This window comes from Pseudorca crassidens, chromosome X (genome assembly GCF_039906515.1).
Source record: "Pseudorca crassidens isolate mPseCra1 chromosome X, mPseCra1.hap1, whole genome shotgun sequence".
NCBI classification, from domain to species: Eukaryota; Metazoa; Chordata; class Mammalia; order Artiodactyla; family Delphinidae; genus Pseudorca; species Pseudorca crassidens.
This window is the reverse complement of record NC_090317.1, coordinates 117234193-117258463: the sequence shown is the minus strand read 5'-3', so window position 1 is coordinate 117258463 and position 24271 is coordinate 117234193. Positions and strand designations below refer to the sequence as shown.

The following is a 24271-nucleotide window of genomic DNA, read 5'->3' as shown; positions in this document are numbered from 1 at the left end:
CAGGGAAGTCCCCTCTCCCCACTTTTTAAACATAATTTTCTCATATAGTATCTCTACATATATTGACATCACACCAGATATTATAACTTATGCTTCAACCATTAAACATAATTTTAAAAGCTAATGAGGATAAAAACAGCCTATTAAACGTACTTCTATTTTTACCCATCCACTGTTTTTGTTTTGTTTTGTTTTGTTTTCTTTCTGGAGTTCCAGGCCTCCTCCTGTTATCATTTACTTTTCTGTTTAGAGAACTTTCTTTAGCCATTATTTAAGGGTGGGTCTGCTGTTGACAAATTTTCTTTGTTTTCCTTCGTCTGAGAGTGTTTTTATTTTCTCTTTATTCCTGAAGGATATTTTCACCAGATGTAGAACTCAGAGTGGAACGTTCTTTTTGTTCAGCACTTGAAAATGCTGTGCGCTTCCTTCTAGACTCCATGATTTCATATTAGAAATCCACTGTCATTCAAATCATTCTGCTGCTATGGGTAAAACATTGTTTCTCACTCTCTGTTTTTTCTTTGTCTAAAGACAAAGAAGTTTTGAGAAGTTTGATTATTATGTGTCTTGGCATAGATTTCTTTGGGTTTATCCTGTTTGGGTTTTGCTCAGCTTCTTGATTCTGATGGTTTATCCCTTTTGCCCAATTTGGAGAGTTTTCACCCATAATTTCTTCGAATGCTTTTTATTTCTATAGTCTTCTCTTCTCCTTCTGGGACTCCAGTGACACAAATGTTAGACCTAATGTTATTGTACCAAAGGTCTCTGAGGCTCTGTTCATTGTGTTTTTTTAGACTAGTTTCCATCTGTTGTCTGGACAACAGATAGACAGGGTAAATTTTATTGATCTGTCTTCAACTTCATTGATTCTTTCCTCTGTCATCTCTATTATTAAGCTCATCCAGTGAACTTAATATGGTGATTTATTTTTCAGTTCTATAATTTCCATTTTTTTAATACCTCTAATTTTTGCTGAGATTTTCTAATTATTTGTTTGTTTCAATAGTGTTTGTAATTGCTCATTAAAGCATTTTTCTGATGGCTGCTTTTGTCAGACAGTTCCAACATCTGAGTCTTCCCAGTGTTGGTATCTGTTGATTGCCTTCTCATTTAAGTTCCAATTTTCCTGGTTCTTGGTATGACAGGTGATTTTTTTTTTTACTCTATCCTGGGCATTTGAGCTATTATGTTATAAGACTCTGGATCCTATTTAAATTTAGCAGGCACTGACCCTATTTAGATTAAGCATATAGATCCTGGGCTACTTTTGTGGGCTGTGATGCCATGACAGTTTAGTCTCTAGAGCCCTTGCAAGGCTATTCTGGTCTTCTTCATTTGTGTTACCTAGAGGTCACTCTGAAAACTTGGGTGGCATTTCACACTGTAGTTTATTTTCTCAAACTTTTTGGCACATTAATTCTGGTCAGATTCATGTACGTGTTGGTCAGGATTTTGCTCAAGATTTCCTCCATGGGTTTAATGAATCCCTTTCTCCAGCTCCCTCCTCCGCAACATCTTCCCCACTATCTAGTGGAGAGGGTGAGGGGGGCCACTTACTACTGCTGAGCCCAGGGCAGAGGGTGGGAGTCCAGACTTCCCATTTGGTCTCCACTGACAATATGCCAGTAGGGAAGGAGCAAACTGCCCCAGATACAGTTTGCTATCTGTATTTTAAGCCACACACAACCAGGCTGGACTCTTATCTAGAGGCTTGGGAGGACAATCCACTTCCAAGCTCACTCAGGTTGTTGGCAGAATCCAATTTTTGAAGCAGGAGGTCTGAGGTCTCCATTTCCTTGCTGGCTGCTAGCCAAGGTTTGCTCTCTGCTCCAATAAAGTTGCCTGTATGCCTTCTCACATGACCACTCCATCTTCAAAGCCACAAGTCCTCCTCACAGTTTCAATCTCTCTGACTTCCTCTTCTGCCACTAGGCAGAGAAATTTCTCTTCTTTTAATGGCTCACGTGCTATGATTAAGCCCCCCTGAATATCTCTCTTTTGTAAAGTCAACTGCACCATATAACGTAACACAATTACTGGAATGATAGCTCATCACATTCACAGGTTCTGGGGATTCAAGGAGTGGAATCTTGGGGACCATTGCTAGAAATTCTGCCCACCTCACTACCACTGGGTAGAAGGCAGCGTTTAGTCCAGTGTTTAGTTAATCCAGAGTATCTGCAATCAGCATGTATTAATTCTAACGGACTCACATAGAGCATTGTTTACATATTGGTACGTTGTTTTTGTATTTGTGGTACACATTTGTTTTTACAATTTCTAGCATGATTATGTTTCCTTATATATTCATAAACATACTTTAGAAATAACATAATATTTTCAAATGTAGAACTACAGGTCACAGGCTACCAAGCCATGTGCTTGAGAAAAGATATTAAAGAGGATGACACTGCCCATCAGTCCCATTGTACAAAAGGAGTGCCCAAGCTTCATCAAGCAGCAAGTCACATGAATTTTTAAAAATATTCCAAGGCCCCTACACCAACTCCTGCCCCTACTCCAAACTTCTGACGATGCAGTGTGCCTGGAGCAGGGCCAGACTGGAGACTCACTGGTTTAGGGTCCCCTGTGGGACAGCCACACTATACAAGTTTAAGTGTCCAGTAATGATCACAGCAACATCTTACATGGTTTAGATTTTGACCTGTTAGAAAGCTGGGGGTTGAAACACATGATTCCCAAGTCCCTTTCTAAGCTCAGATTCGATAATCCGGTCATTAAGAAAATAAAACTCCATTATGCATAATCAGCAAGATCAACTCGGTCAGGGGACCACTCTCCCTGAGTCACAAGACACCCCTCCACACAGACACACACACACACACACACACTTCCTGCATTGCAAGTGACAAAGCCTGAGGAATCAGCCAACTGGTGTGGCTTTTATTGGCAACACACTTGTCTTTAATTACTCCGGACCCTTCCTGGAGTACCTTTTTTTTTTTTTTTTTTCGGTACGCAGCCCTCTCACTGCTGTGGCCTCTCCCGTTGCGGAGCACAGGCTCCAGAAGCGCAGGCTCAGCGGCCATGGCTCACCGGCCTAGCCGCTCCGCGGCATGTGGGATCTTCCCGGACCGGGGCACGAACCCGTGTCCACTGCATCAGCAGGTGGACTCTCAACCACTGCGCCACCAGGGAAGCCTGAGTACCATTTTTTATAACAGCATCTAACAGGCTCCAGTTGTTAATTTTAAGATTTTGTTCCCTAAAAGAAAACTATATATTGAAAGTTTAAAGAATAATTCGAGTTGGAATTGGTTGTTTGCAAGGGCCCCACGGATGGGGAACAACTAGATAGTCACACAACTGGATTATTTACCACTCTAAGAAAAGACAACCAAGATCCTTCTGAAAAGCATACCCTAAACACCACAAAATAACAAGCCTCCTTACAAATGAGTAAAATGAAATATTTTCCCGAACTGACTTGCTTTCAGAATTCATAGGAAAAACAGCACCAGCCCATAAATCCAGGCAAAGATTGCTCTTTTGAGTTGAAATACCTGATTTCTGAAGAGAATCCTTTAAAATGCAGAAAACAAGTTCACAACCATGATTCTGAATATAGAATAGCAACCTGGAAATCTCTACTTGATGCCACTTGTAAAGTAACTTCGTAATTTTTTATTAACTCAAGACTAGCAGGGGCTTCCCCGGTGGCGCAGTAGTTAAGAATCCGCCTGCCAATGCAGGGGACACGAGTTTGAGCCCTGGTCCGGGAAGATCCTACATGCTACGGAGCAACTAAGCCCGCATGCCACAAGTACTGAGTCTGCACTCTAGAGCTGGCGTGCCACAACTGCTGAGCCCATGCTCCACAAGAGAAGCCACCGCAATGAGAAGCCTGCACACTGCAACGAAGAGTAGCCCCCGCTCGCCGCAACTAGAGAAAGCCCGTGTGTAGTAATGAAGACCCAACGCAGCCAAAAGTAAAAGTAAATAAAAGTTAAAAAAAAAAAAAAAAAAGACTAGCAGAGTAACTGAGAGACTTCTCTCCAAGTGGTACAAATGTGCAAAATATTGACAGGACACTTGGGGAAGGCAGGATGCAGCGGGTAATAATGGTGAGGGGCTTAACCCCATCAGGACAATTTGGACACCCAGATAATGCTGCCTGCTTGAGCTCAGGGTCTGGCGCCAGTCTGCTCAAGTTCCAAAGTCCTCTGCTCCTCATAGCTTGTAAGTCTTTTAACCTTAAGATGCCTCAGTTATCTCTTCTAAAAAATGGGCGTGATAAAAAAAAATGGTATCTATGCCATAGACGGGTGTAAAGGATTTAATGAGATAAAGCATGTGAAGGGCTTAGGCTCACTCCTGCCTGGCGTTAAGTGTTCAACAAATTTTAGTCCTTGTACACAGACAGACACGAGCAGATTATACATAATGCATACAAAGCCAGGCAGCCAGAATGTTGTCATTATTATTCCATAAAGTAACACAACAATCAGGGCCAAAAGATAACTGTAGGTTCACTTAGCGTGTTCCAACAGAGCTGCCTGATGAATCCAGTCAAAACCCTCACAAGTGGCATTTTAATCAGGACCATATTTGCAGAACAATGTCTAACATGTGCGCCCCAGAGTAAAGTGTGACCAAAGGCCAGGTCACAGGAGCTAACACTGTCCTCCTGTGGAAGAAGTTACATTCGTAATGATACCTTGTTCCTTTTCAGGCGTCTCATTTGTGCTCACAGCCTCTGGTGCCAGCACGTCGCAGCCCGGTAAACGCTCCCTGAGGAGTTCGGCTTGACCCCCACCCCCGAGCACATCACCACGAGAGTCGTGCGCAGGACGAGGCTGCGCACACTATGAAACACGCCTGGAAAACTCGCGCCGCCTTTCCAAGAGACACAAGTACCTTGAAGACAATATCCCATACACTTCACAAAATCAGTGGCCCTTGGGGTGAAAAAGCAAAGTGAAATGGGATCCAAGAGATCTACTTCAGGGTCTCTGAGTATAGAATAGCAACTTGGAAATCTCTCTGTTATGCCACTTGCTGAAGTAAATTTGTGATTCTTTCTGAAATCAAGACAAGCAAAGTAAGCGTGAGCTTTGTCTCAGACTGGTGCAAATAGGCAAAAGCCTCACCTTCCACCTCATCGATGAAAAATATGACCATTTTCACCAGCCACTTTACACAAATACAAAAAAGGCTCTGGATACGCCAGAGAGAGATCTAAAACACCTAGCAGATGAAAGCTGAGGCAATAGGAAACAGCTGAAAACTGTTACACTCAGCAGAAGACTTGCAACTACAAGTAAACACACCTCGGCCTTCGACAAAGGGGCCTGTGGCTGCGGCGCATGCTAGTGTTATGCGCACAGAGCGACTTAAAGATCAACAAGCACATTCTTTTAACCCCTGCTGCAGTTTCCTGCTTTCTACTCAAGAGCCTGGGTCCCGCTGCCCCTCACCAAAGGTCGCCCCCCAAAGCAGGCAGACCCGTGCATGGCGGCCCAAGCCATGGGTTCAAGGCCTCTGCCTTTTGAAATTCCTTTGTCTGTCTGTGGATACATGTCAGGAGAACTCAGGAAAAGGCTGCTAATAAATCCTTTGCTGGACTCATGGCCACTGTTGTCTGCCTCTGAGGTAAGGTTCTGAAAGGGGGACACTGGTCAGTGAATCCAACATGGGGAAAATGAACCCCTGTGAAAGAGCCCACATCTGCCTCTCATTGGTGGCTGTCCTTCTGTTCTAGGTGGTAGTTTCAGGTCTCAGGAGGGCAGCCATTTTTTTTTTAAATGAATGACTTTGAGGATTTCATCCTAGTGACTCCTACTATTATATCCCATATTATGCTCTATTGTGGTCTATACAGAAAAAAAATACCCAAAACTTGGAAATGAAGCCAAAAATGATCATCGTGTGAACTTTTAACATCATGCTGATCCATTTTCTAATAAGTGTGCCCCCCGCACCACGAAGGGTCATCTGATTCCCTCTGAAAACATAACCTGACTTAACCAACACTTTATTAGGACATTTTACAACTCTATAAAAGTCCGAGGATAACATGTAGAAAAACAATAAGGTACGCCATAGCCTCTTTTTCTTTTCTGGTAGAGATGATAACCCCAGAGGTTAAGACTTTACTGTCCTCTAAGACATGAACCCATTTTGATCTTCTTTGTCCTTTTTTTAAAAATTTTATTGAAGTATAGTTGAATTTACAGTGTTGTTTTCATTTTGATCTTCTTTGAACATTCCTCTTTCCATGGACTTTTTAATCAGTTCCTCACATCCTCACTGAATCAGTTTTGTTATTATGCTAGTTCTCTCATTAGATGAGTTCAATAAAACTTTGACACATGCTCTCTACTGGCATGTTTTTAACAATCTAAGAATGAGCCTTTGATAGTTCATGGGCCCAACAATCAAATGATCCCTGGGACATTGAGTTCTGTGCTTAAGGACCCCTCAGCGGTCATACTCAAAAGGTCAACCATGCAAAGACCAGCACATTCAGGCACAAATGAGGCCCCAGCACAGGTGGGACACCCCTCCTCCACAGAGGCCACATATGTAAACAGAGAAAAACATATATGTTGAAAGTGAGGGAGGGCAGTAATTCCACTCCTACACGTATATACACAAGAGAAATGAGTGCCTGTCTCCATAAAATACCCAAACTGGAAACAACCCAAGTGTCCTTCCACAGGAGAGTAGATAAACAAATTACAGTTTATTCATAAAATGGGATACTATACAGCAAGAACAAAGTACTGCTATACACAACAACATTCTGTTGTGCAAAAGTAGCCATATATAAAAGAGCACATATTGTATGATTCCATTTGCATGAAGCTCCAGTACAGGCAAAACTAACCTATGATGACAGATTACCTATGAGAGGGGGAATGACTGGGAAAAGGCATGATGGAACTTTCTAGAGGGATAGAAATAAAATTGATCTGGATGATGCTTACAGAGGCACGCACTTACATTAAAAAAATTATCAAGCCATACAATTATGACTTCAACATTTTACTCTATGTAAATCGCACCTGAAAATGAATAAATTTTTTAAAGGAGGAGGGATAAAGAAAAATGTATTCTAAAAGAAGTGGATGAGAGAGAGGTATAGAGAAGAAAGGGAAGAGGGATTTTAAAAGATTCTTCTTCTACATGTACAGTAAATAAATTAAATAATAACTAACTAAATAAAAGAAAAAGAGGAACAAACCCAAAAAGCCACGGGGCCTGGTTAGGTACATTTACGGGTGCCAACAAATTTCAGCCCCAGAGCTGGCAAAGCCCAGGCATCTTCTTAACGATGGGATGGCCGGACTGCCTGGTATTTTTCCTTTGAGAAATTGAGACAATACAGAGTTGCGGGTGGGTACTGAATCCCCAAACTTTAGGGGATCAGGTTCATTTGGGACACTGTTTAAGGATCCGATAAATGAATCAAGAAAATGCTTAAGGTAAGCTCTCTGACAGCGGTAACACTGGCATAAAGGTACACAAATAAACAACGGGATGCCACAAGATTACCCAATTCAGTCTGGGGACAGATGATTCTTAAGCCAAATAAGGCATGTGTAAACCCACTTCCAAAACTGTGAACTTATGCCAATATGATTATTAGTACCTAAAGATGTATTTTCAGCTTCTAGAACTCTCTATGGCAGTGTTCTTTATTGTTAAACCCTACGGCCTCCACCTACTGGATTTTCAATAATAGGCCTAAAACATTCCCAGTGGGTGAAGACTTGAAGATAGACTCAGCCATCCGAAAGAAGAGAAGTTTCTTTTTCTGCCAAGTCTAACAGCCACAAGTGGTACAGCCCCAGCCGGTCCTGCCACATCCTTTCTGGCCCAGGTGGAACAAGCACCTCCCAAGCATGAGACTTCCCCGCCCTGGAGGTGCTCTAGCCGAGGTGAGACAAGTGTTAGGCAAGGGCAGGGGCTTCCAGGCCAGGGGAGAGGGTCCCTTCCTTCACCACAGGGACAGCGGCACACTCGGAAGGTGGCCGGCCACATGCTAAGTGATTTCCACGCACTGTCTCCTCTAATCCTCAGACTAGCCTGATGAGGCAGTCGGGCTCGGGAGGGGGAGAAACCCAGATGGCACACTCGAGTTAGGTAATCTGAGGTGGGATTAATAAAGAGGCTTTTACAAAGTAGGTGAGGTAGAGAGACGCTCCGGGGAGGCAGCTGAGGGCTAGAGACAAGGGAGCCCCAGGCCTGCCGGGATGAGGGGAAAGGAACGTATAGAAGAAAGGGACTTGATGGGAGCAGCCACCATCTGGCAGAGGGACACAGCCAGACCCAGGCAAGCCTAGAGCGGGGAGCCGGCGGGATAACCCCTGACCTTGCTGGCCTCCCTCCCTCCCGCCATCTCCCACCAGCCTCCCCTTGAGACAAAGCGCGTGGGCCACCGTGGGGCAGGATCCGCTGCCGTGGCCCACGCTGGCCCAGCCCAAGGCCGAGCGAATGGAGCGGGCTGGATAGAGGTCCTGGCGGTGAAGCACATCACCCCGCCCTGGTCACAGTGACGAGCTCCTGTTCCCCGGTGCTCCCGGGGCTCTTCCCGCGTTGCCCTCCCTGCCCTGGCCTCCACAAACGCTTATGGTGCCCCGGCCCTGAGCAAAGGCCAACCTCGAGGTTTCAGAGGCTGTGGATTTGTGGTTTGGAATAAGCCAACAGGACACATTAAAGGCTTCCAAAGCGGGGCCCACCTTCTAAACTGGAGTTGGAGTCCCTTCTCCTTCCCACGGTCCTCCCCTCTCACTCCTTCCTCCTTCATCTTCACTGAAAGCTTTGCCTCTTTTATCCAGAAAAGTCCCCCTTCCAACCCAGAATTTGGCTGAACTTCAAGGATGGTCCTTGTCCCCAAATTGGGGATTTTGTTTGGAAGGGCAAAAGGATTCACCCTCATTTACACATCAGTAGACTCAACCCAAGGGGACCCAGATGTGAGACTTTCCTCCTCTTAAAATGGGAGAGAGAGGGCTGCCAGGTTCAACTGTAGTCCAAGAAAAAATGTCTATCCTCCCACGACTGTTCACAGAAAGCAAGGTTTATCAGCATGTAACCCACAAAACTCTCCCCAGCTTTCTGCACACCAAGAAGAAAGGACAAGGAAAAAGTTAGCAGGATCCTCTGAGGCAAGATCCTGAAGAAAGATGAAACTGGCTTTCTATTTGTTCTAGACTGGGGGCGGGGTACCGGTAGAGGGCCCAGGGGGTGAAGCCTGGAGCATATCACTGTTCTTCCTCAACAACCCCCTTCCATAAAACCCTCCCACGTAGCCCACACGGCTCTTTAAGGGGGGCACCTGCTTCTCTGGGCCCAGCGTCCCCTACACCACCTGCCCCCTATGGCCCCAGGTCTCAGGCATGGTCTGGTGCCACCGGAACTACAGCAGGGGCCCCGGGGATTCCTGCACACAGCTCTCCCCACCAAGAACAGGCCCATCTGGCCCAGCGCTGGGCAGGAAGGATACAGTCCAGGGACTTTTTAGACCCACTTGGTATTTCCCTCTGGGATCAGCCTGCAGGTGATTTCCCGCCCCCCCCCTTTTTTTAACCTAATTCCCACTATTATTTACAACTGTGTGGTATGAAATTTCTTAACACGACTGAGTTACATTTTTTGTAATTAACCCTTCTGCAAAGAGCATAATTTTCAAAACCTTACTGAAAAAACAGATTTTACTCAATGCTTCATGGCCATGAAGGGGAAAAAGAAAATAATACTGCTCCTATCAAGAAAGCAATATGATACAAAGCTAGAAACATGGCATAATTGGAATTCTGCATTTAGTTTGACTGCTACTTGATTTAAGTGGTCAAAACTGAGTTTCACCTCCATTTTGAATGGAATGGTAAAGGGCAAGAGTCTTTGAAACTATCAAAGCATAAAAAAAGTCCACAAATAAAACAATTTGACAAGCTTGACATTTTTCCAGCATTTTCTAAGTGATACACAGTTTGGAAAGAGAACATTCCGGGCCTTAAGAAAGTGATTTCAAAACAAGTATCCCCCGATATGAAGGGCAAAGCTATACGTGCTCCTCTTGACAGCATACAAGAGGTCAAGCTCTTAAAGAGTCCCATGAAATTCCTCCTCAAGTGCCGCCACAGCTTTGGGCAGTAGAACCCACACAGGAGACAGGAAAAGGGTTTCACTTTGTACTCACTCTTACAAAGTTGTCAGGGAACAAACCTCTCCTGCCATTGATCTGTCCCTCCCACCAGCCTCCATCCTCCTTCCTGATGTTGGTGATGATCTCACCCACGGTGATCGTCAGCTCATCGTCGTGCTGGGCCTGGTAGTCAAACTCCACTATGGCCTCCACTGGAAGGAACAGGGACCAAACAAAAACAAGAACAAAACAAAACAGCACTTTAGATCAGATGTTGGAGAAGTCCAAAGCCCAGCAGCCCTGGAAGGCCAGGAAAGTCATATTCAAGGGGCTTCCCCTCTACCAATACTTAAAATAACAGGGCCACACACGGTTGCCTGACTTCGGTTAACCTGAGGCCTGTAGCACAGAAACCACAAAGTGCTGGTCTGCGGTCAGGCACAGGCAGAGTGGCCTACAGGTCTCAGGGCCAGCAGGGGCTTCAGAGGGGAAACCACACAATGACAGAAGGCCAACAACACTTGTGCACCACCCCGCCCCCAGACGGAGTCCAGCAACATTTCCCCAAGTGCAGAGGTGGCAGATAACTACAGGTGCAGGTTCGGCTCTCAGATGCCCTCTCCTTCACCAAGACTACGTGATGCTAACCTCTCTGGGCCTCAGTTGTGCAAAATGTGGGTGATGATCATTCCCACCCTACAGAGATAATGCCCGCCTCTCAGCAACAACTCGTGTGAACACAGCCGATAACAGAGGGCCCCGCCAGCCCAACCAACAACTCAGACCGCTCACATCTGCGGGCACAACTGCCTTCACAACAGATGGCTTCTTAGGCAGCAATACCATTTTAAACTGTTCTCCCAATCCACGGTGATTTTGTATACTTGGTAATAGGTGGAGGCAACAGATGAGGCAGACGGGTCTTCTGGTACCGATGCAAATTAGCAGAGCCAACCAATCCAGAGGCTGGTTAGTTTATCTATACATGGATTAAACAACTCATGTGTCTTTGGGCCTCGCCTCATGCCCACCTCAGTCAATCTCCTGTCCTTTTCCTTTTGTATTTGCAGCTTAATATGAATGAATGAATGGATGGACAGACGGACGGATAGACAAAGGGAGAATGAATAAATACAAGGGTAGTGAAAATTAGGTGTAACCCCAAGCAGTGAATTAGCAACTTAGAAATTACAGTAAAAGAATGGAAGTGGAAAAGATAAGTGAGCTCTATAAAGAACACATATGCAAAAATGAACTCAAAATGGATCATACGCCTGAATGTAAGAGCTAAAACTGCAACATTTTTGTAAGAAAGCATACGAGAAAATCTTAGTGATCTTGGGTTCGGCAAAGATTTCTCCAATGGGGCTTTGGTGGCACAGTGGTTAAGAATCTGCCTGCCAATGCAGGCGACACGGGTTTGAGCCCTGGTCTGGGAAGATCCCACATGCCACGGAGCAACTAAGCCCGTGCGCCACAACTACTGGGTCTGCACTCTAGAGCTCGCATACCACAACTACTGAGCCCACGTGCTGCAACTACTGAAGCCTGCGTGCCTAGAGCCCGCGCTCCGCAACAAGAGAAGCCGCCACAATGAGAAGCCCACGCACCGCAATGAAGAGTAGCCCCGGCTCGCCGCAACCAGAGAAAGCCCGCATGCAGCAACGAAGACCCAACACAGCCAAACATAAAAAATAAATAAATGTATATATAAAAAAAGATTTCTCCAACAGGAGACAAAGAAAGCACAAGTGACTTTTACAAATTCAATATATTGGGGTAGGTTTTCCAGGAAGAAGGTTGGTAGGTGAGGGGCTCCTTGTCAAATGCACTTTGCATATCCATTAGGGATACACTCTCAAAGTGTTTCCAGATCAAACGACCCCGCCCACCCAGACTGGTGTGCTCACCTTGTCCACTTATAATGTCAGCTAACCCAGACAGTTCATAAGCAACTCAAAGCAGAATTTGCTTTCCGAGATTAGTTTTGCATTCCAAAATTAGCTGGCTGACTCTGCTGTCAGAAATCTGCCCAGGCTGAAGTTGAGTTGTGAACCATTTTCATCACTTATCAACAGAAAGGAGAAGCATAAGAGCATAAACAAGGCAACCTTTTCAGATTTCTCCTGGTTCCTGACAAGTACAAAGGCAGAAACACTCCAATTTTCTTGTATCATATTCTCACCCCAGCAGGTAAAATGAGTCATCATAACAATCAGAACCAGGTCGATTAAAAAGCAGCTTTCTTCAAATTACCTAGACATGGATCTATTGAAGCTTTGCTATCGGAATGGAGATTACAGTAACCACTGTTTATGTGCCAGACACTTTTCCTGCATTATCTCACTTAATCCTCACAGTATTATGATGCCCACCTTCCCAATTAAAGAACCTGAAGCTTAGCAAAGCAGTTAAGCTTATTTTCTGAGCCAGTGCCCTCCAAACTGGGATGCACTCACTTCAGGAATTAGTGAACAAGATGAAAAAGAAAACATCTATTCATTTTGTTTTCATTTTAAAAAGAGAAACATTCAACTTCTCTAACGCTCCAGTTGCAGAATGACACCAGCTCCTTCATCCAGCCTCTAGGTCAGGCAGTCAGGGGTGCTCGGAGGGCACGGAGCAGCCTGAGGGACAGCTGTGCCCCTAGACAAGGGCGGCTGCCAGGGCCAGCTTTCAGCTCCATGGGGCACCCTGCAGTTCTGGGAGGCCTCTTGGTAGAGCCTCTTTATGACTATTACCCCTTTTAACTAAAATCACCCTCACTAAATGGATGAGAGACTTGAGAAGATTTGGGTAAAGAAAGTAGGGGTTGTAGATAATACTCAACACACGACCAAGTCAACAAGAAAATGGTGGAGCTGCCACTTCAGCCCCTGGGTGGGAACTCTTTGTCAGCCATGTTGGGGGGTGAACACGAGGACAAGCCAATCAGCACAAAACACTCTGAGTTATCAAGATAATTTGTAATATGGGTTTTCTCCCACCCTTGATATAGGTGTTTAAGTTATCTAATTATAATATGGAACTATTAGGTTTAGCAAGATATTCAAAACTATGTACCTGAGCCATGAAGACAAATGTCCATTTTTCACCAATGTCTAAAACCACATAATAGTCAATCTTATGTTTTCCGTAAGTACATTAAACCTAATAATAAATATTTAGAAGCTTCTTTTGGGTTTTCTTAATCAACTAGTACAGCAATATATTACATGATCTATAAATAAATATATGTATGGAGATAGTCATTTTTTTAAATAACAGGTATTATTATTTTTTTAACAAGAAAAGGCTTGGAATACTGACCTAGGCTCCCCAAGGCTGCTCCTATCTTAGTACTTAGAGATGAAAGCTCATAGCTTTTCTGATGGGGACAGAAAATCGCCCTAAGTGGAGTTGGGGGGAAGCAGCACATGGGGCCTGCCTGAAGGAGCCGGGGGAGGAATCTGGTCAAGGGTCCATCTCGGCGCTGAACTTAAACCCTGTGTACTTTGGGGAACTCAGAACCCCATCCACTTCCAGCACACAACCTTGCTTCTCCTTTCCTCAACAGCAAGTCTCATTTTCTGCATTCTACACGTGGGCTCTATCAAGGTAAAGCTGGACGAGGGCAAAGGAATCTGCTTCAAGAAGATAGGTCCTAAGAAATAAACAGCTGCTGCCTGTTGTTGAAAACTGGAGAGAAGCACATCCTGGGTTTGCTTCCGTCTCCCTCTTATGAGGAGTCCAAGAACACAGCTTAACTGATGGCTGCTAGAAGTAAGGCTGGGGATTAGGGACTGGGGACTCAGGGATATATAAAGCATAACTGCATAGTTTTCGAGTCTTCCCAATATACTACTGAGCTGGTCTTTCCTGATCTACCCTTCCTTTAAACTCCTGGACACTTCATCACATGCACGCAGCCTAGCTCCTTCCTGGCTCATCCAGCCCCCAAGCCTCCCTGGGCCCTGGTATCGAGGCAATTCCACACTGTGGTGGCTGCATGTGTGTCTCGCCCTCCCAGTGACCCTCTAAATGGCTTCTGGGTACAGATCTCCCTTAGTTCTGTCAGGGATGCCCTACGAGCATCCCTGACATACAGTAGGTACTCAACAAAGCCTTGAGAAGCTGACGGTTCAGCTTGCATTTGCATTTTATAATGGCAGATAGTTCTCTCTGCCCAACAAAGATGCTACTAAAATGCCAAGTGTCAATCACATTTTTGCAAATTGAGTCAGATCTTCAGTGCACTAAGGGAGCTTGCTATTTAAAGGATCCTGCAGTTAATTCTTTTGTAACATGAATAATCACTTCCTGCTTTACCTTTCCTGTCAAGAAGAATTTTTACATATCAGGTTTCTCTAAGAGAAGGAAACCTATGTATGGCTTTATTAAGAGCTCACAAAACATGAGACTATGTCTCTCCTACCCCTTCTAAGGGCTCTTCCTGTGTCCCTTGTAAGCCTTTGAAAGGTTTAGAACTTTGCTGTCCACTAAAGTGTCACCTGCCACACGTGGCTGTTGAATACTTGAAGTCTGGCTCGTCCAAATTGAGACATACTGTAAAATACACAGCAAGTTGCAAAGACTTATGAGGGAAGCAAAAGAATGTAAAATATCTCATTAATTTTTAGATTGATTGTATGTTGAAATGATCCTATTTTAGATACGCTGGGTGAAATTCCTCAATTTCATTTCAAGCATTATTCAAATTAATTTCACTTGTTTCTTCTCCCTTTCTGAATGTGGCTACTAAAACATTCAAAATCACTTCTGCGGCCCGTATTACGTTTCTATTTTACAGAGATGCTTGAGGAGAATACTTGGCAGACAGGAGCTCTAGACCTCACACGGCACCAACACAGTCAAAATATTCACAAGGGCCCATGAGAAAGTGTGTGGCCCCAAAACCCATCTCCTTGCCTTCAGGAAGCTGCAGGTAGCTGCAGCAAGGATAAAACCCGACCTACAATTTTTTTAACAGTACCCTTTGGGAAACTACCTCTGGGCATGAGCACAAAATTAAAACATTAAGCTAAATAAAATATAACAGAGGTGTAATTAGGCCAACAGTAAACAAAATCCCATATTTAAAGACACCATAAATTACAAAACTTAAGGAAGTCTCCCTGTCAGAAAATACCACCCTCCAGCTGCCTGCCTCCACAAGTGGGCTCCAGCTACCATGGCTGCAAAAGCCAAAGCTACAGTTAACCCGAGGGCACAGAGAGATAGAGGCAGAGCCAGAGGAGATAAGAGATCTGCCTCGAAATGCAAAATGCTTCAACCTCCCCATCTCCGCCTTCAAACCTGCTGGGATGTCTCCTCCCCACAAAGATGAAATGGGTGGTTTTAACCGTGGTTGGCTAAGCCAGCTGCCAAGCAGCTTCTCACGGGGGCAAACTTCTCACAGTGGCGGTGGCGTTTCAGAGGCCCCGCTCTGTCTCTGTGACCGGCCCCTCCCCACCTCTGTGCACTGAACTTGATCTCTCCCGGGAGCTCACCACAATGCGTGAGCGTGAGCGTTCACTGCGGCTCATTCCAATCAGACTATGAGCTCTTGCTGGGAAAAGCCCTTCTCTTTTTCAGGATTCCACCTCCCTTGGCCAGCATCAAGTTTTATTCCAGCCCTCTGATTGAAGAGAGCAGATACAATCAAGAAGTAATTTTTCTTTTTTTCTTTCGGGGTAGATTTTTTTTTAAATTGGAGTATAGTTGCTTAACAATGTGGTGTTATTTTCTACTGTACAGCAAAAAGTGAATCAGCTATACGGATACATGTAATTTTTCACCAAGAAAGATTTCACCAAAAAAGATCACAACTGCTGGTCATTAGAGATAGAAAGCACATGAGTTATCATCTTGTCAAACCCTTTTCTTAACTATACAGATGAGGAACTGAGGCCTGGAAGGTTCCATGACTGAGGCTCACAGAGCTAAATAATGGCAGCATCAAGACTAGGACTAAGCTCTCCCATCTTACAGTCCAGGTGAGAGAAGGGAAAATCTAAAGCAAAAAGGAAGGAAAACTGACACCATGAGGTCCAGACTTCCACACCGTTGGCCTTTTGTCCTTTCTTTCACCCATAGCATAGTTTGCAGGATACCCGGAAAAAATTACACCAGTCAGGAACCTATGTTCAAATCTACAGAAACAGAAAACAGATGAGTGGTTGCCTAGGGCTGGCGTGGGAACGGGGCCTGACTGCAAATGGCTACGAGATGTCTTTGGGGGCGACGGAAACGTTCTAAAATTAAATTCTGGTGAGAGTTTCACAATGCTATAAATTTATTAAAATCATTGAACTGTACACTTAAAACGGGCAGAATTTTATACCTCAATATAGCTTTTAAAAGTACAGAGTTTGTGTAATGCATATTTTGGAATTTATGATTGTAAAGATTCATGCATCAAGGTGGCTGCCTGCGTCTATGTCCCAGGGAGAAACCATTCCCCACTCGGGGAGGGGAAGCCGTTTGGGGGACTTTCCCCTCCCTGATGAGATACAGTCTGATGGGACTGTCCATCAACATGCCCTGCCCTCTACCAGCACAGGACTCAACTATGTCGCACAGCAGCAGCTGTGACAAAGACTGGAACCGGCTGTGGCAAATCCCCCAGCAGGGCCCCCAGATGAGGCAGTGATCCCCGGGGCTGCCTGGGTGCCATCTTTCCCAGACCTGATCCTCCAGCTTTTCCTTCCACCCTGTAAACCAGCCCATAGCCTTCCAGTAAATCCTCTTTCCTATTTTAGTTAAAGGGGAGTTGGTTTCTGTTGCTTACGGCCAGAGAACCCTAATGGATACACTCAAGCATCAACTTTTTTTTTTTTTTTAATTTTTTGGCCTTGCTGGCAGCATGTGGGATCTTAGTTCCCTGACCAGGGATCGAACCCATTCCCCCTGCAGTGGAAGCACGGCATCCTAACCACTGGACCACCAGGGAAGTCCAAGCATCGACTTTTTAAAAAACCAGACTCTTCCCAACACGAGTCTGCACGAAGCCCAGTTCTCACCACCTCATGCTTTCTCGGTAGTGTCAGGGCTAAGGGTTTGGGGACCTGAACTTCCCAGGTGAGGACCACAGGCGCTGCAGGGCTTTCAAGTCCAACAAAGCTGACCTTGACACCAGCCATGTTTTCCTTTGGTGTCTTCACAAACACACCACTAAGGGGCACCAGGCCAACAAGGGGTCATTCCTAAGGCCTGAAACTTAAAAACTGAGTGTTAGCTCCCCCGAGGAAGCCAGGCTCAGAACGCAGACCTCAGTGAACAAAGAGCCACTGGGCCTGAACTCTCTCCCTGGGTAGGAGGCAGCAAACCGTTGTCTATAGCGGGCCAGGAGCAGCTCCCAGAACTGGGCATCAGCAGGGAAGTGGGAAAGAGAGAAATCAAGACGAGAAAGGAGAAACCCAGCTGTGAGAGACAAACGAAGGCCCACCACCGGCTGCCACAGCCAGCACTAAGGCCACTCCTGTCACACTGCTTTCTAGAACAGCCCAAGGAACCCAGGCCTCCCAGCCCATCTCCCCCCCTCTTGTCATCTCTAAGTGTCTTTACAGAGGATGTGAGATAGAAGAGAAAGAGCACAGGCTTTGGAGCCTGGGAGGCCCGGGACTGAATTCCAGCTGAGACATTCACTAGCTGTGTGACATGAACCTGGATACCTTGCTTGAGTTCACTTCCTTTGTGCTTAAAATTGGGAGATGATCTATCCACTGGGTAGCTGCAAGGAGAAGGGACGATGCCTGTAACCTCCTGTACACAGAAGCTGCTCCACGAACGACAGCCACTAGTCTCACCGGCCCTTATCATGCTGTGCTGTGACGGTTTCCCTGTGCCCGTCCTCCCTGTCTGCCCCCTGGAATGGGAGCCCTTAAAGGGCATATCTGAGTGTCCCCATCCCTCGCCTGGCACAAAGTAGGTGCTCGGTAAATGTTGGTGACTGAGTACATGTCCGGAGAAAGTGTGACCCCCCAAAACAGAGCTTATCACTCAGCACAATGAAATGCAGTTGCCACTGGGAGCCTAGTTGTTTGGCTGGAAGGCTAGACAAGGTCCAAGATCGGGATGACCAGACAGCCACAGAACAAGTATGGCACACTGGGCCAAGCCTATTGAGTGCTACTGGGATCAGCCTCAACTCCATCCCCACCTCTGCCATGACCGGACCACTGCCCCTGACAGCAGAAGGGCACTGGATGAAAGCTGAGAACGGGATGCAGGGCCAGGGCTGGGCCGGGCCGCCCCGCTCCCTCAATGGGGAAGCGTTTCACAAAGCCGGGGGTTAAGTCCCTCACAGCCTGCTCTAGGAAGCCTACACTCACCAGGGCCTCACCCAAGGAGCTAAGAACAATGAGTTATTAAACACTTCCCGACTAAAATTAACCCTTGCACACCTCATGCACAGCTCTCTTAAGAGCATGCATTAGACAGACTGGATGAGGATAAGTTAGCCAGAAAAAGACTCTTCAAATGAAAAAGGAAACAGAGAAAGCGTGCAGACGGTTGTGCAGGTTAAAAAACAAAAGTGAAGGTCTTCCCTGGTGGCGCAGTGGTTGAGAGTCTGCCTGCCGATGCAGGGGACACGGGTTCGTGCCCCGGTCCGGGAAGATTCCACATGCCACGGAGCGGCTGGGCCCGTGAGCCATGGCTGCTGAGCCTGCGCGTCCGGAGCCTGTGCTCCGCAACGGGAGAGGCCACAACAGTGAGAAGCCCGCGTACCGCCAAAAAAAAAAAAAAAAGTGAAGACTAAAGACAATTGATTAGAGTTAGATAACCCTGTACAAAGAAGGACTCTGCACAACAGTCATGGAGGGGAAAATAAACTGCCTCTTAGAAAACCAATTTTGTAAAAAGTCAGTTAAATCAAAATGGTTTAGCCACTTAAAGAAAACAGAACCTTTTTTTAAGCAAAAGAGAGAAAGCACATGAATGTTGCTTTCTATAAATATTTAACAGTTTTAAGTAATAAAATGGCTTGAGGATAAGTAGAGATGCTATTTTTTTCCCCTGACTTTATAATGATAGCCTGGTTCTCAGACTCAAAGGGTATCCAAAGATAGGTGCCTGATTCCAGAGTGATCCCCTATTTTCCCCAGTGAGAAGATCCAAAAGATTTGGGGCCAACCAAACTTTAAAAGAGAAGACGAAACAGTCAAATGTCTGCTTGTACTATGTATTAATTTAATTAGAGATTATGTAAAATAAAATACTCAGAAAGTATTGCTTTTGGGACTTCCCTGGTGGCGCAGTGGTTAAGAATCTGCCTGCCAATGCAGGGGACACAGGTTCAATCCCTGGTCCGGGAAGATCCCACATGCTGCAGAGCAACTAAGCCCGTGCGCCACAACTACTGAGCCTGTGCTCTAGAGCCTGCGAGCCACAACTACTGAGCCCAAGTGCCACAACTACTGAGCCCGTGCGCTACAACTACTGAAGCCAGGGGCCCTAGAGCCCACGTGCCACAACTATTGAGACCACATGCCACAACTACTGAAGCCGGAGCACTCTAGGGCCCCTGTACCGCAACTACTGAAGCCCGCGCACCTAGAGCCCGTGCTCCGCAACAAGAGAAGCCACGACAATGAGAAACCCATGCGCCGCAACTAGAGAAAGCCCGTGCGCAGCAACAAAGACCCAATGTAGCCCCCCCAAAAAAAAACAGAAAATACTGCTTTTCCCCCAACACCCCCTCTTTTCAGGAACCAATTTTATTCAACAGACACTACATGGATTGTTGAAACACGATTATGGATAAGGTATCTAAAAGGTTTGCTTGAACTTCTTTATTAAAAATTAATTTATATTAATTTATAGAGCCCTATAGTGCAAGATCCTTTGTAAGAACTGTAAAAGAATACATGATGGGGGCGGATGGGAAACCGGCTTCAGAGTTGGACACGTGTGAAAGAAAAAAGGCAAAAGCCTTTCCGTTGATTTCAGTGTAGCTAAGCTGAATCAGCTTTAAGAGGCAAGAATGTTTAGAAGAGTGGAGAACAAGGTCAAAAGGAGGGAAGTGAAGAGGATTCCAGAGAAAAACATGGTCAGTCTGCCCGGGGGTGGGGGACGCGGGTTGGGGGCGAGGGCTGAGTCACCGCCTGGCCTTCTGTTAACAAGAAATGTACTGTCTGGTAAGGGAGAAAGTAGACAGAGAGGTGACAGGAAACCACAGCGAACCTTTGCTGCCGAGTTAGTGCCCCTCTTCAGGCTTCGTTTATACCCCAGGTATAATAATCCTGCTAAACTGTGAGCCCCTGAATGGAAGTGTAAAGCTGAAGCAGTGGGTCTCCTAAAAGAAAAGTCGCACTGCCCAACATATCTTCCTCCTTCAGGTGCTGAGCTGACTGGCCCCATCACTCACTCAAGAAATGTTTGTTGTTGGGTGGGGAGAAATTTACCAGGGTATTTTGACAAGAAGCTGAGAATCCAAGAAGATGGGATCTGAGACAAAGGCACAGGGCTGAGAGCAGAACATAACAGCAAAACAGCAGCTCTTCAAAGCAGTCTAGACTTCCAAACTGTCAGAAGCATAACTACTTTGAACTCCCCAACAGCCAAGTGGGAGATAACACCTAGAGCATTTGCAACACAATAATGTGTAGGTTATTTGGGCTGGCACATTTCATGGTTTCATACATGATGTTATACAGTAATTGTGAATCTTTCCACACTATAACCACCAACAGTTTCCAAGTCTTTTTGATTGGCATGTTTAATAGTAGGACAACAATTTGAATTGAAAGTTTTCAGTCAAGTATCCACTTCAAGAACATTCGTAATCAACTAAATTATACTTTGTCACGATACCAGAAAACCACTTAGTAAGTATGCATCGTAGATTAACAAAAAATGGAAGTAAAGTTAAAACCCAACATTTTTCTTTCCTTTGAAGGTTATAATTTAAAGTTGGACAAACAGAAAAAAATACCTAAATAAACTGGACTGAGGCTTAAAATTTTGGAAACCTTTTCCAAAACTGAAACATGAGGTTAATAAAAATAAAGAAAACTAAAAGGATCAACATCCCCAAATCAATAGACCTCTAGGATGATCTGAGTAGATCAATGTGTATTTTTTTCAGAAATAATTACATTGTCTCTAAATATTATTTTTCATTTTTTAAAAAAAGCCAGGTAGCCTTGGAGAAATGGCTGATTCCAGGTCTGGGCAGGAAAGGTGACAAGCCTGAAATGTTTTGGCATACAAACACCTTGTCAAAAACAAGAAACATCTTGTCAAAGCAAGGAAGCCATCAAAGACTAACAGAGTCATGTCAAAAGGATTCAGAACTGAATGAGAAAAGGCTCCCACTTGCCGCAAATGGGACAATATGACTATCAGTAAGAATAACTGCAGTGGATTGAAACACATCAAATAGGTTCCATGTCTCAAACTGATACATGTTAATGTGAATCTATGTTGCAGAGTGATTTTTTTTTTTTAAATCAAGGCTAGGGAATCGACTCCCTGTTCTGAAAAGTGGTAAATTCAGGGAAAGAACCAAACGTTTATCCTGCTTTTTCCATATGAATTCAGGATAAACCGAATTGTTGATGAGAAGAAACTTCTCTTTACAGGAGTATTCTGGCCAGTAAGTGAAGAACGAATGAGAGAATTAGACAATCGACATTTCACAACATCTAATGTAATCAAGGACATGGGCAATGGTCACTAACGGCTGCTAACATTACAAAAAGGGAGACAGCCAGGCTTCGAGAGCCTCATTAGGGAAGTACGCACCATTCCCATACCGCGCACTTGCCAACGAACCGAACCTAAGTCAGATCAACCTCTGGATTTACTGCCAGTTTATAGGGAGGACAGGGGTCCAGGAAGATGTTCAATGGCTCCTGAAAGTACAGTCAACCAAATCCAGACTGTAGGAGACTCCACAAGCAAACACGACTTAGTTTCTTCAACAACAACAACAAAATTGCAAAGGAAAAAGAAAAGAAACGGGAGAACCTAGATTAAAAGAGACTCAGAGACCAGCAACCAATTAGAAAGTTCAGACCTTCCAAATCCAGATTCAAATAAATGCCTTTTGAAATATTTTAACTATTTGTAATAATTGGACATTTGAACTGGCTGCTTGATGATAAGGAAACATTGTTAGTTGCTGTAAGTATAAAAATGATACTGTGATTCTGGTTTTGAAAAGAGTCCTTATCTTTAAGAAATACATGCTGAGGTTTCACTGGTGGTACACTGGTTGAGAGTCCGCCTGCCGATGCAGAGGACACGGGTTCGTGCCCCGGTCCGGGAAGATCCCACATGCCGTGGAGCGGCTGGGTCTGTGAGCCATGGCTGCTGAGCCTGCGCGTCTGGAGCCTGTGCTCCGCAATGGGAGAGGCCATAACAGTGAGAGGCCCACGTACCACAAAAAAAGAAAAAAAAAAAAAGAAATACATGCTGAAACACTTCTGGATTGTTAAAATGCTCTAAATGTGCAAGGAGAAGAATAACGTTCTACACTGAACCTAAAAGATGAAGAGAAAAATCTTAATGCTGGTGTAACCTGAGCTGGTGCAATCAGTAGTTTCACAAGTGATTCAGCTAACCATGTTATACACAGCAATGCACCTGAAAAGGAAGATGGGGTTTATAAAGGCAACAAGACATTAAAAGTGTGTGTGTGTGCGTGTGCGTGTGTGTGTGTGTACCTGAATTTGTTATTAAGGGCACTAAGCATCTACAGATATTTTTAAATAAACAAATGACCCAAAAGTATTTTTCCTTTTTAGTGCTACAGTTTATTCTCTGTGAATAATTATAAAATATACCTCCAGTAACCAAAACTGTGATTCTCTCCCTGCAAGGCATGCTTTGTAAGAGAAATCCTGAGGCACCTGGGATGTAAACTGTTTACTTTGGAGGGTGTACAATGCTTAATCCTAATTCCTTTGTTACGATATACTTTCAACTACTTAATACAATAAGCAACAAGCACCATCAAAAGTGTGTTTTAAGACTTGTGGTTGCCAAGGGGGAGGGGGGGAGGGAGAGGGATGCACTGGGAGTTTGGGGTTGGTAGATGCAAACTATTACATTTAGCATGGATAAGCAACAAGGTCCTACTGTGTAGCACAGGAAACTATATTCAATATCTTCTGATAAACCATAATGGAAAAGAATATTAAAAAAAGAATGTATATATGTGTATAACTGAGTCACTTTGCTATACAGCAGAGATTGCTACAACACTGTAAATCAACTATACTTCAATAAAAAAAATAATAATTTTTTTTAAAAGTGTGTTCACAGAAAACTGTAAGACACTGATGAAAGAAATTAAAGATGATACAAACAGATGGAGAGATATACCATGTTCTTGGATTGGAAGAATCAATATTGTGAAAATGACTATACTACCCAAAGCAATCTACAGATTCAATGCAATCCCTATCAAACTACCAATGGCATTTTTCACAGAACTAGAACAAAAATTTCACAATTTGTATGGAAACACAAAAGACCCCAAATAGCCAAAGCAATCTTGAGAAAGAAAAACAGAGCTGAAGGAATCAGGCTCCCTGACTTCAGACTATACTACAAAGCTACAGTAATCAAGACAGTATGGTACTGGTCACCTTATTTTTTGATAAAGGAGGCAAGAATATACAATGGAGAATACAGTCTCTTCAATAAGTGGTGCTGGGAAAACTGGACAGCTACATGTAAGAGAATGAAATTAGAACACTCCCTAATGCCAGACACAAAAATAAACTCAAAATGGATTAAAGACCTAAATGTAAGGTCAGACACTATAAAACTCTTAGAGGAAAACACAGGCAGAACACTCTGTGGCATACATCACAGCAAGATCCTTTTTGACCCACCTCCTAGAGAAATGGAAATAAAAACAAAAATAAACAAATGGGACCTAATGAAACTTAAAAGCTTTTGCACAGCAAAGGATAACATAAACAAGACGAAAAGACACCCCTCAGAATGGGAGAAAATATTTGCAAATGAAGCAACTGACAAAGGATTAATCTCCAAAATATACAGGCAGCTCATGCAGTTCAATATCAAAAAAAAAAAACCCAATCCAAAAATGGGCAGATCTAAATAGACATTTCTCCAAAGAAGATACAGATTGCCAACAAACATGTGAAAGAATGCTCAACATCACTAATCGTCAGAGAAATGCAAATCAAAACTACAATG

At 44.4% G+C, this 24271-nt stretch overlaps 1 protein-coding gene across 9 annotated transcripts in view; it reads right to left on the bottom strand.

The window, feature by feature from the left end:
• Positions 1-24271, bottom strand: part of SH3KBP1 (SH3 domain containing kinase binding protein 1) — a 344093-nt gene that overhangs the window by 285247 nt on the left and 34575 nt on the right. For 7 of the 9 annotated variants that reach the window (XM_067724411.1, XM_067724414.1, XM_067724416.1 and 4 more), the window contains exon 2: positions 10169-10326. The exons of 1 other annotated variant lie outside the window; for it this stretch is intronic. In XM_067724411.1, the coding sequence (XP_067580512.1) occupies positions 10169-10326 (158 nt within the window). Of the gene's footprint in view, positions 1-10168; positions 10328-24271 lie in introns of those variants that run through there. One more of the 9 variants, XM_067724410.1, reaches the window with a different exon arrangement.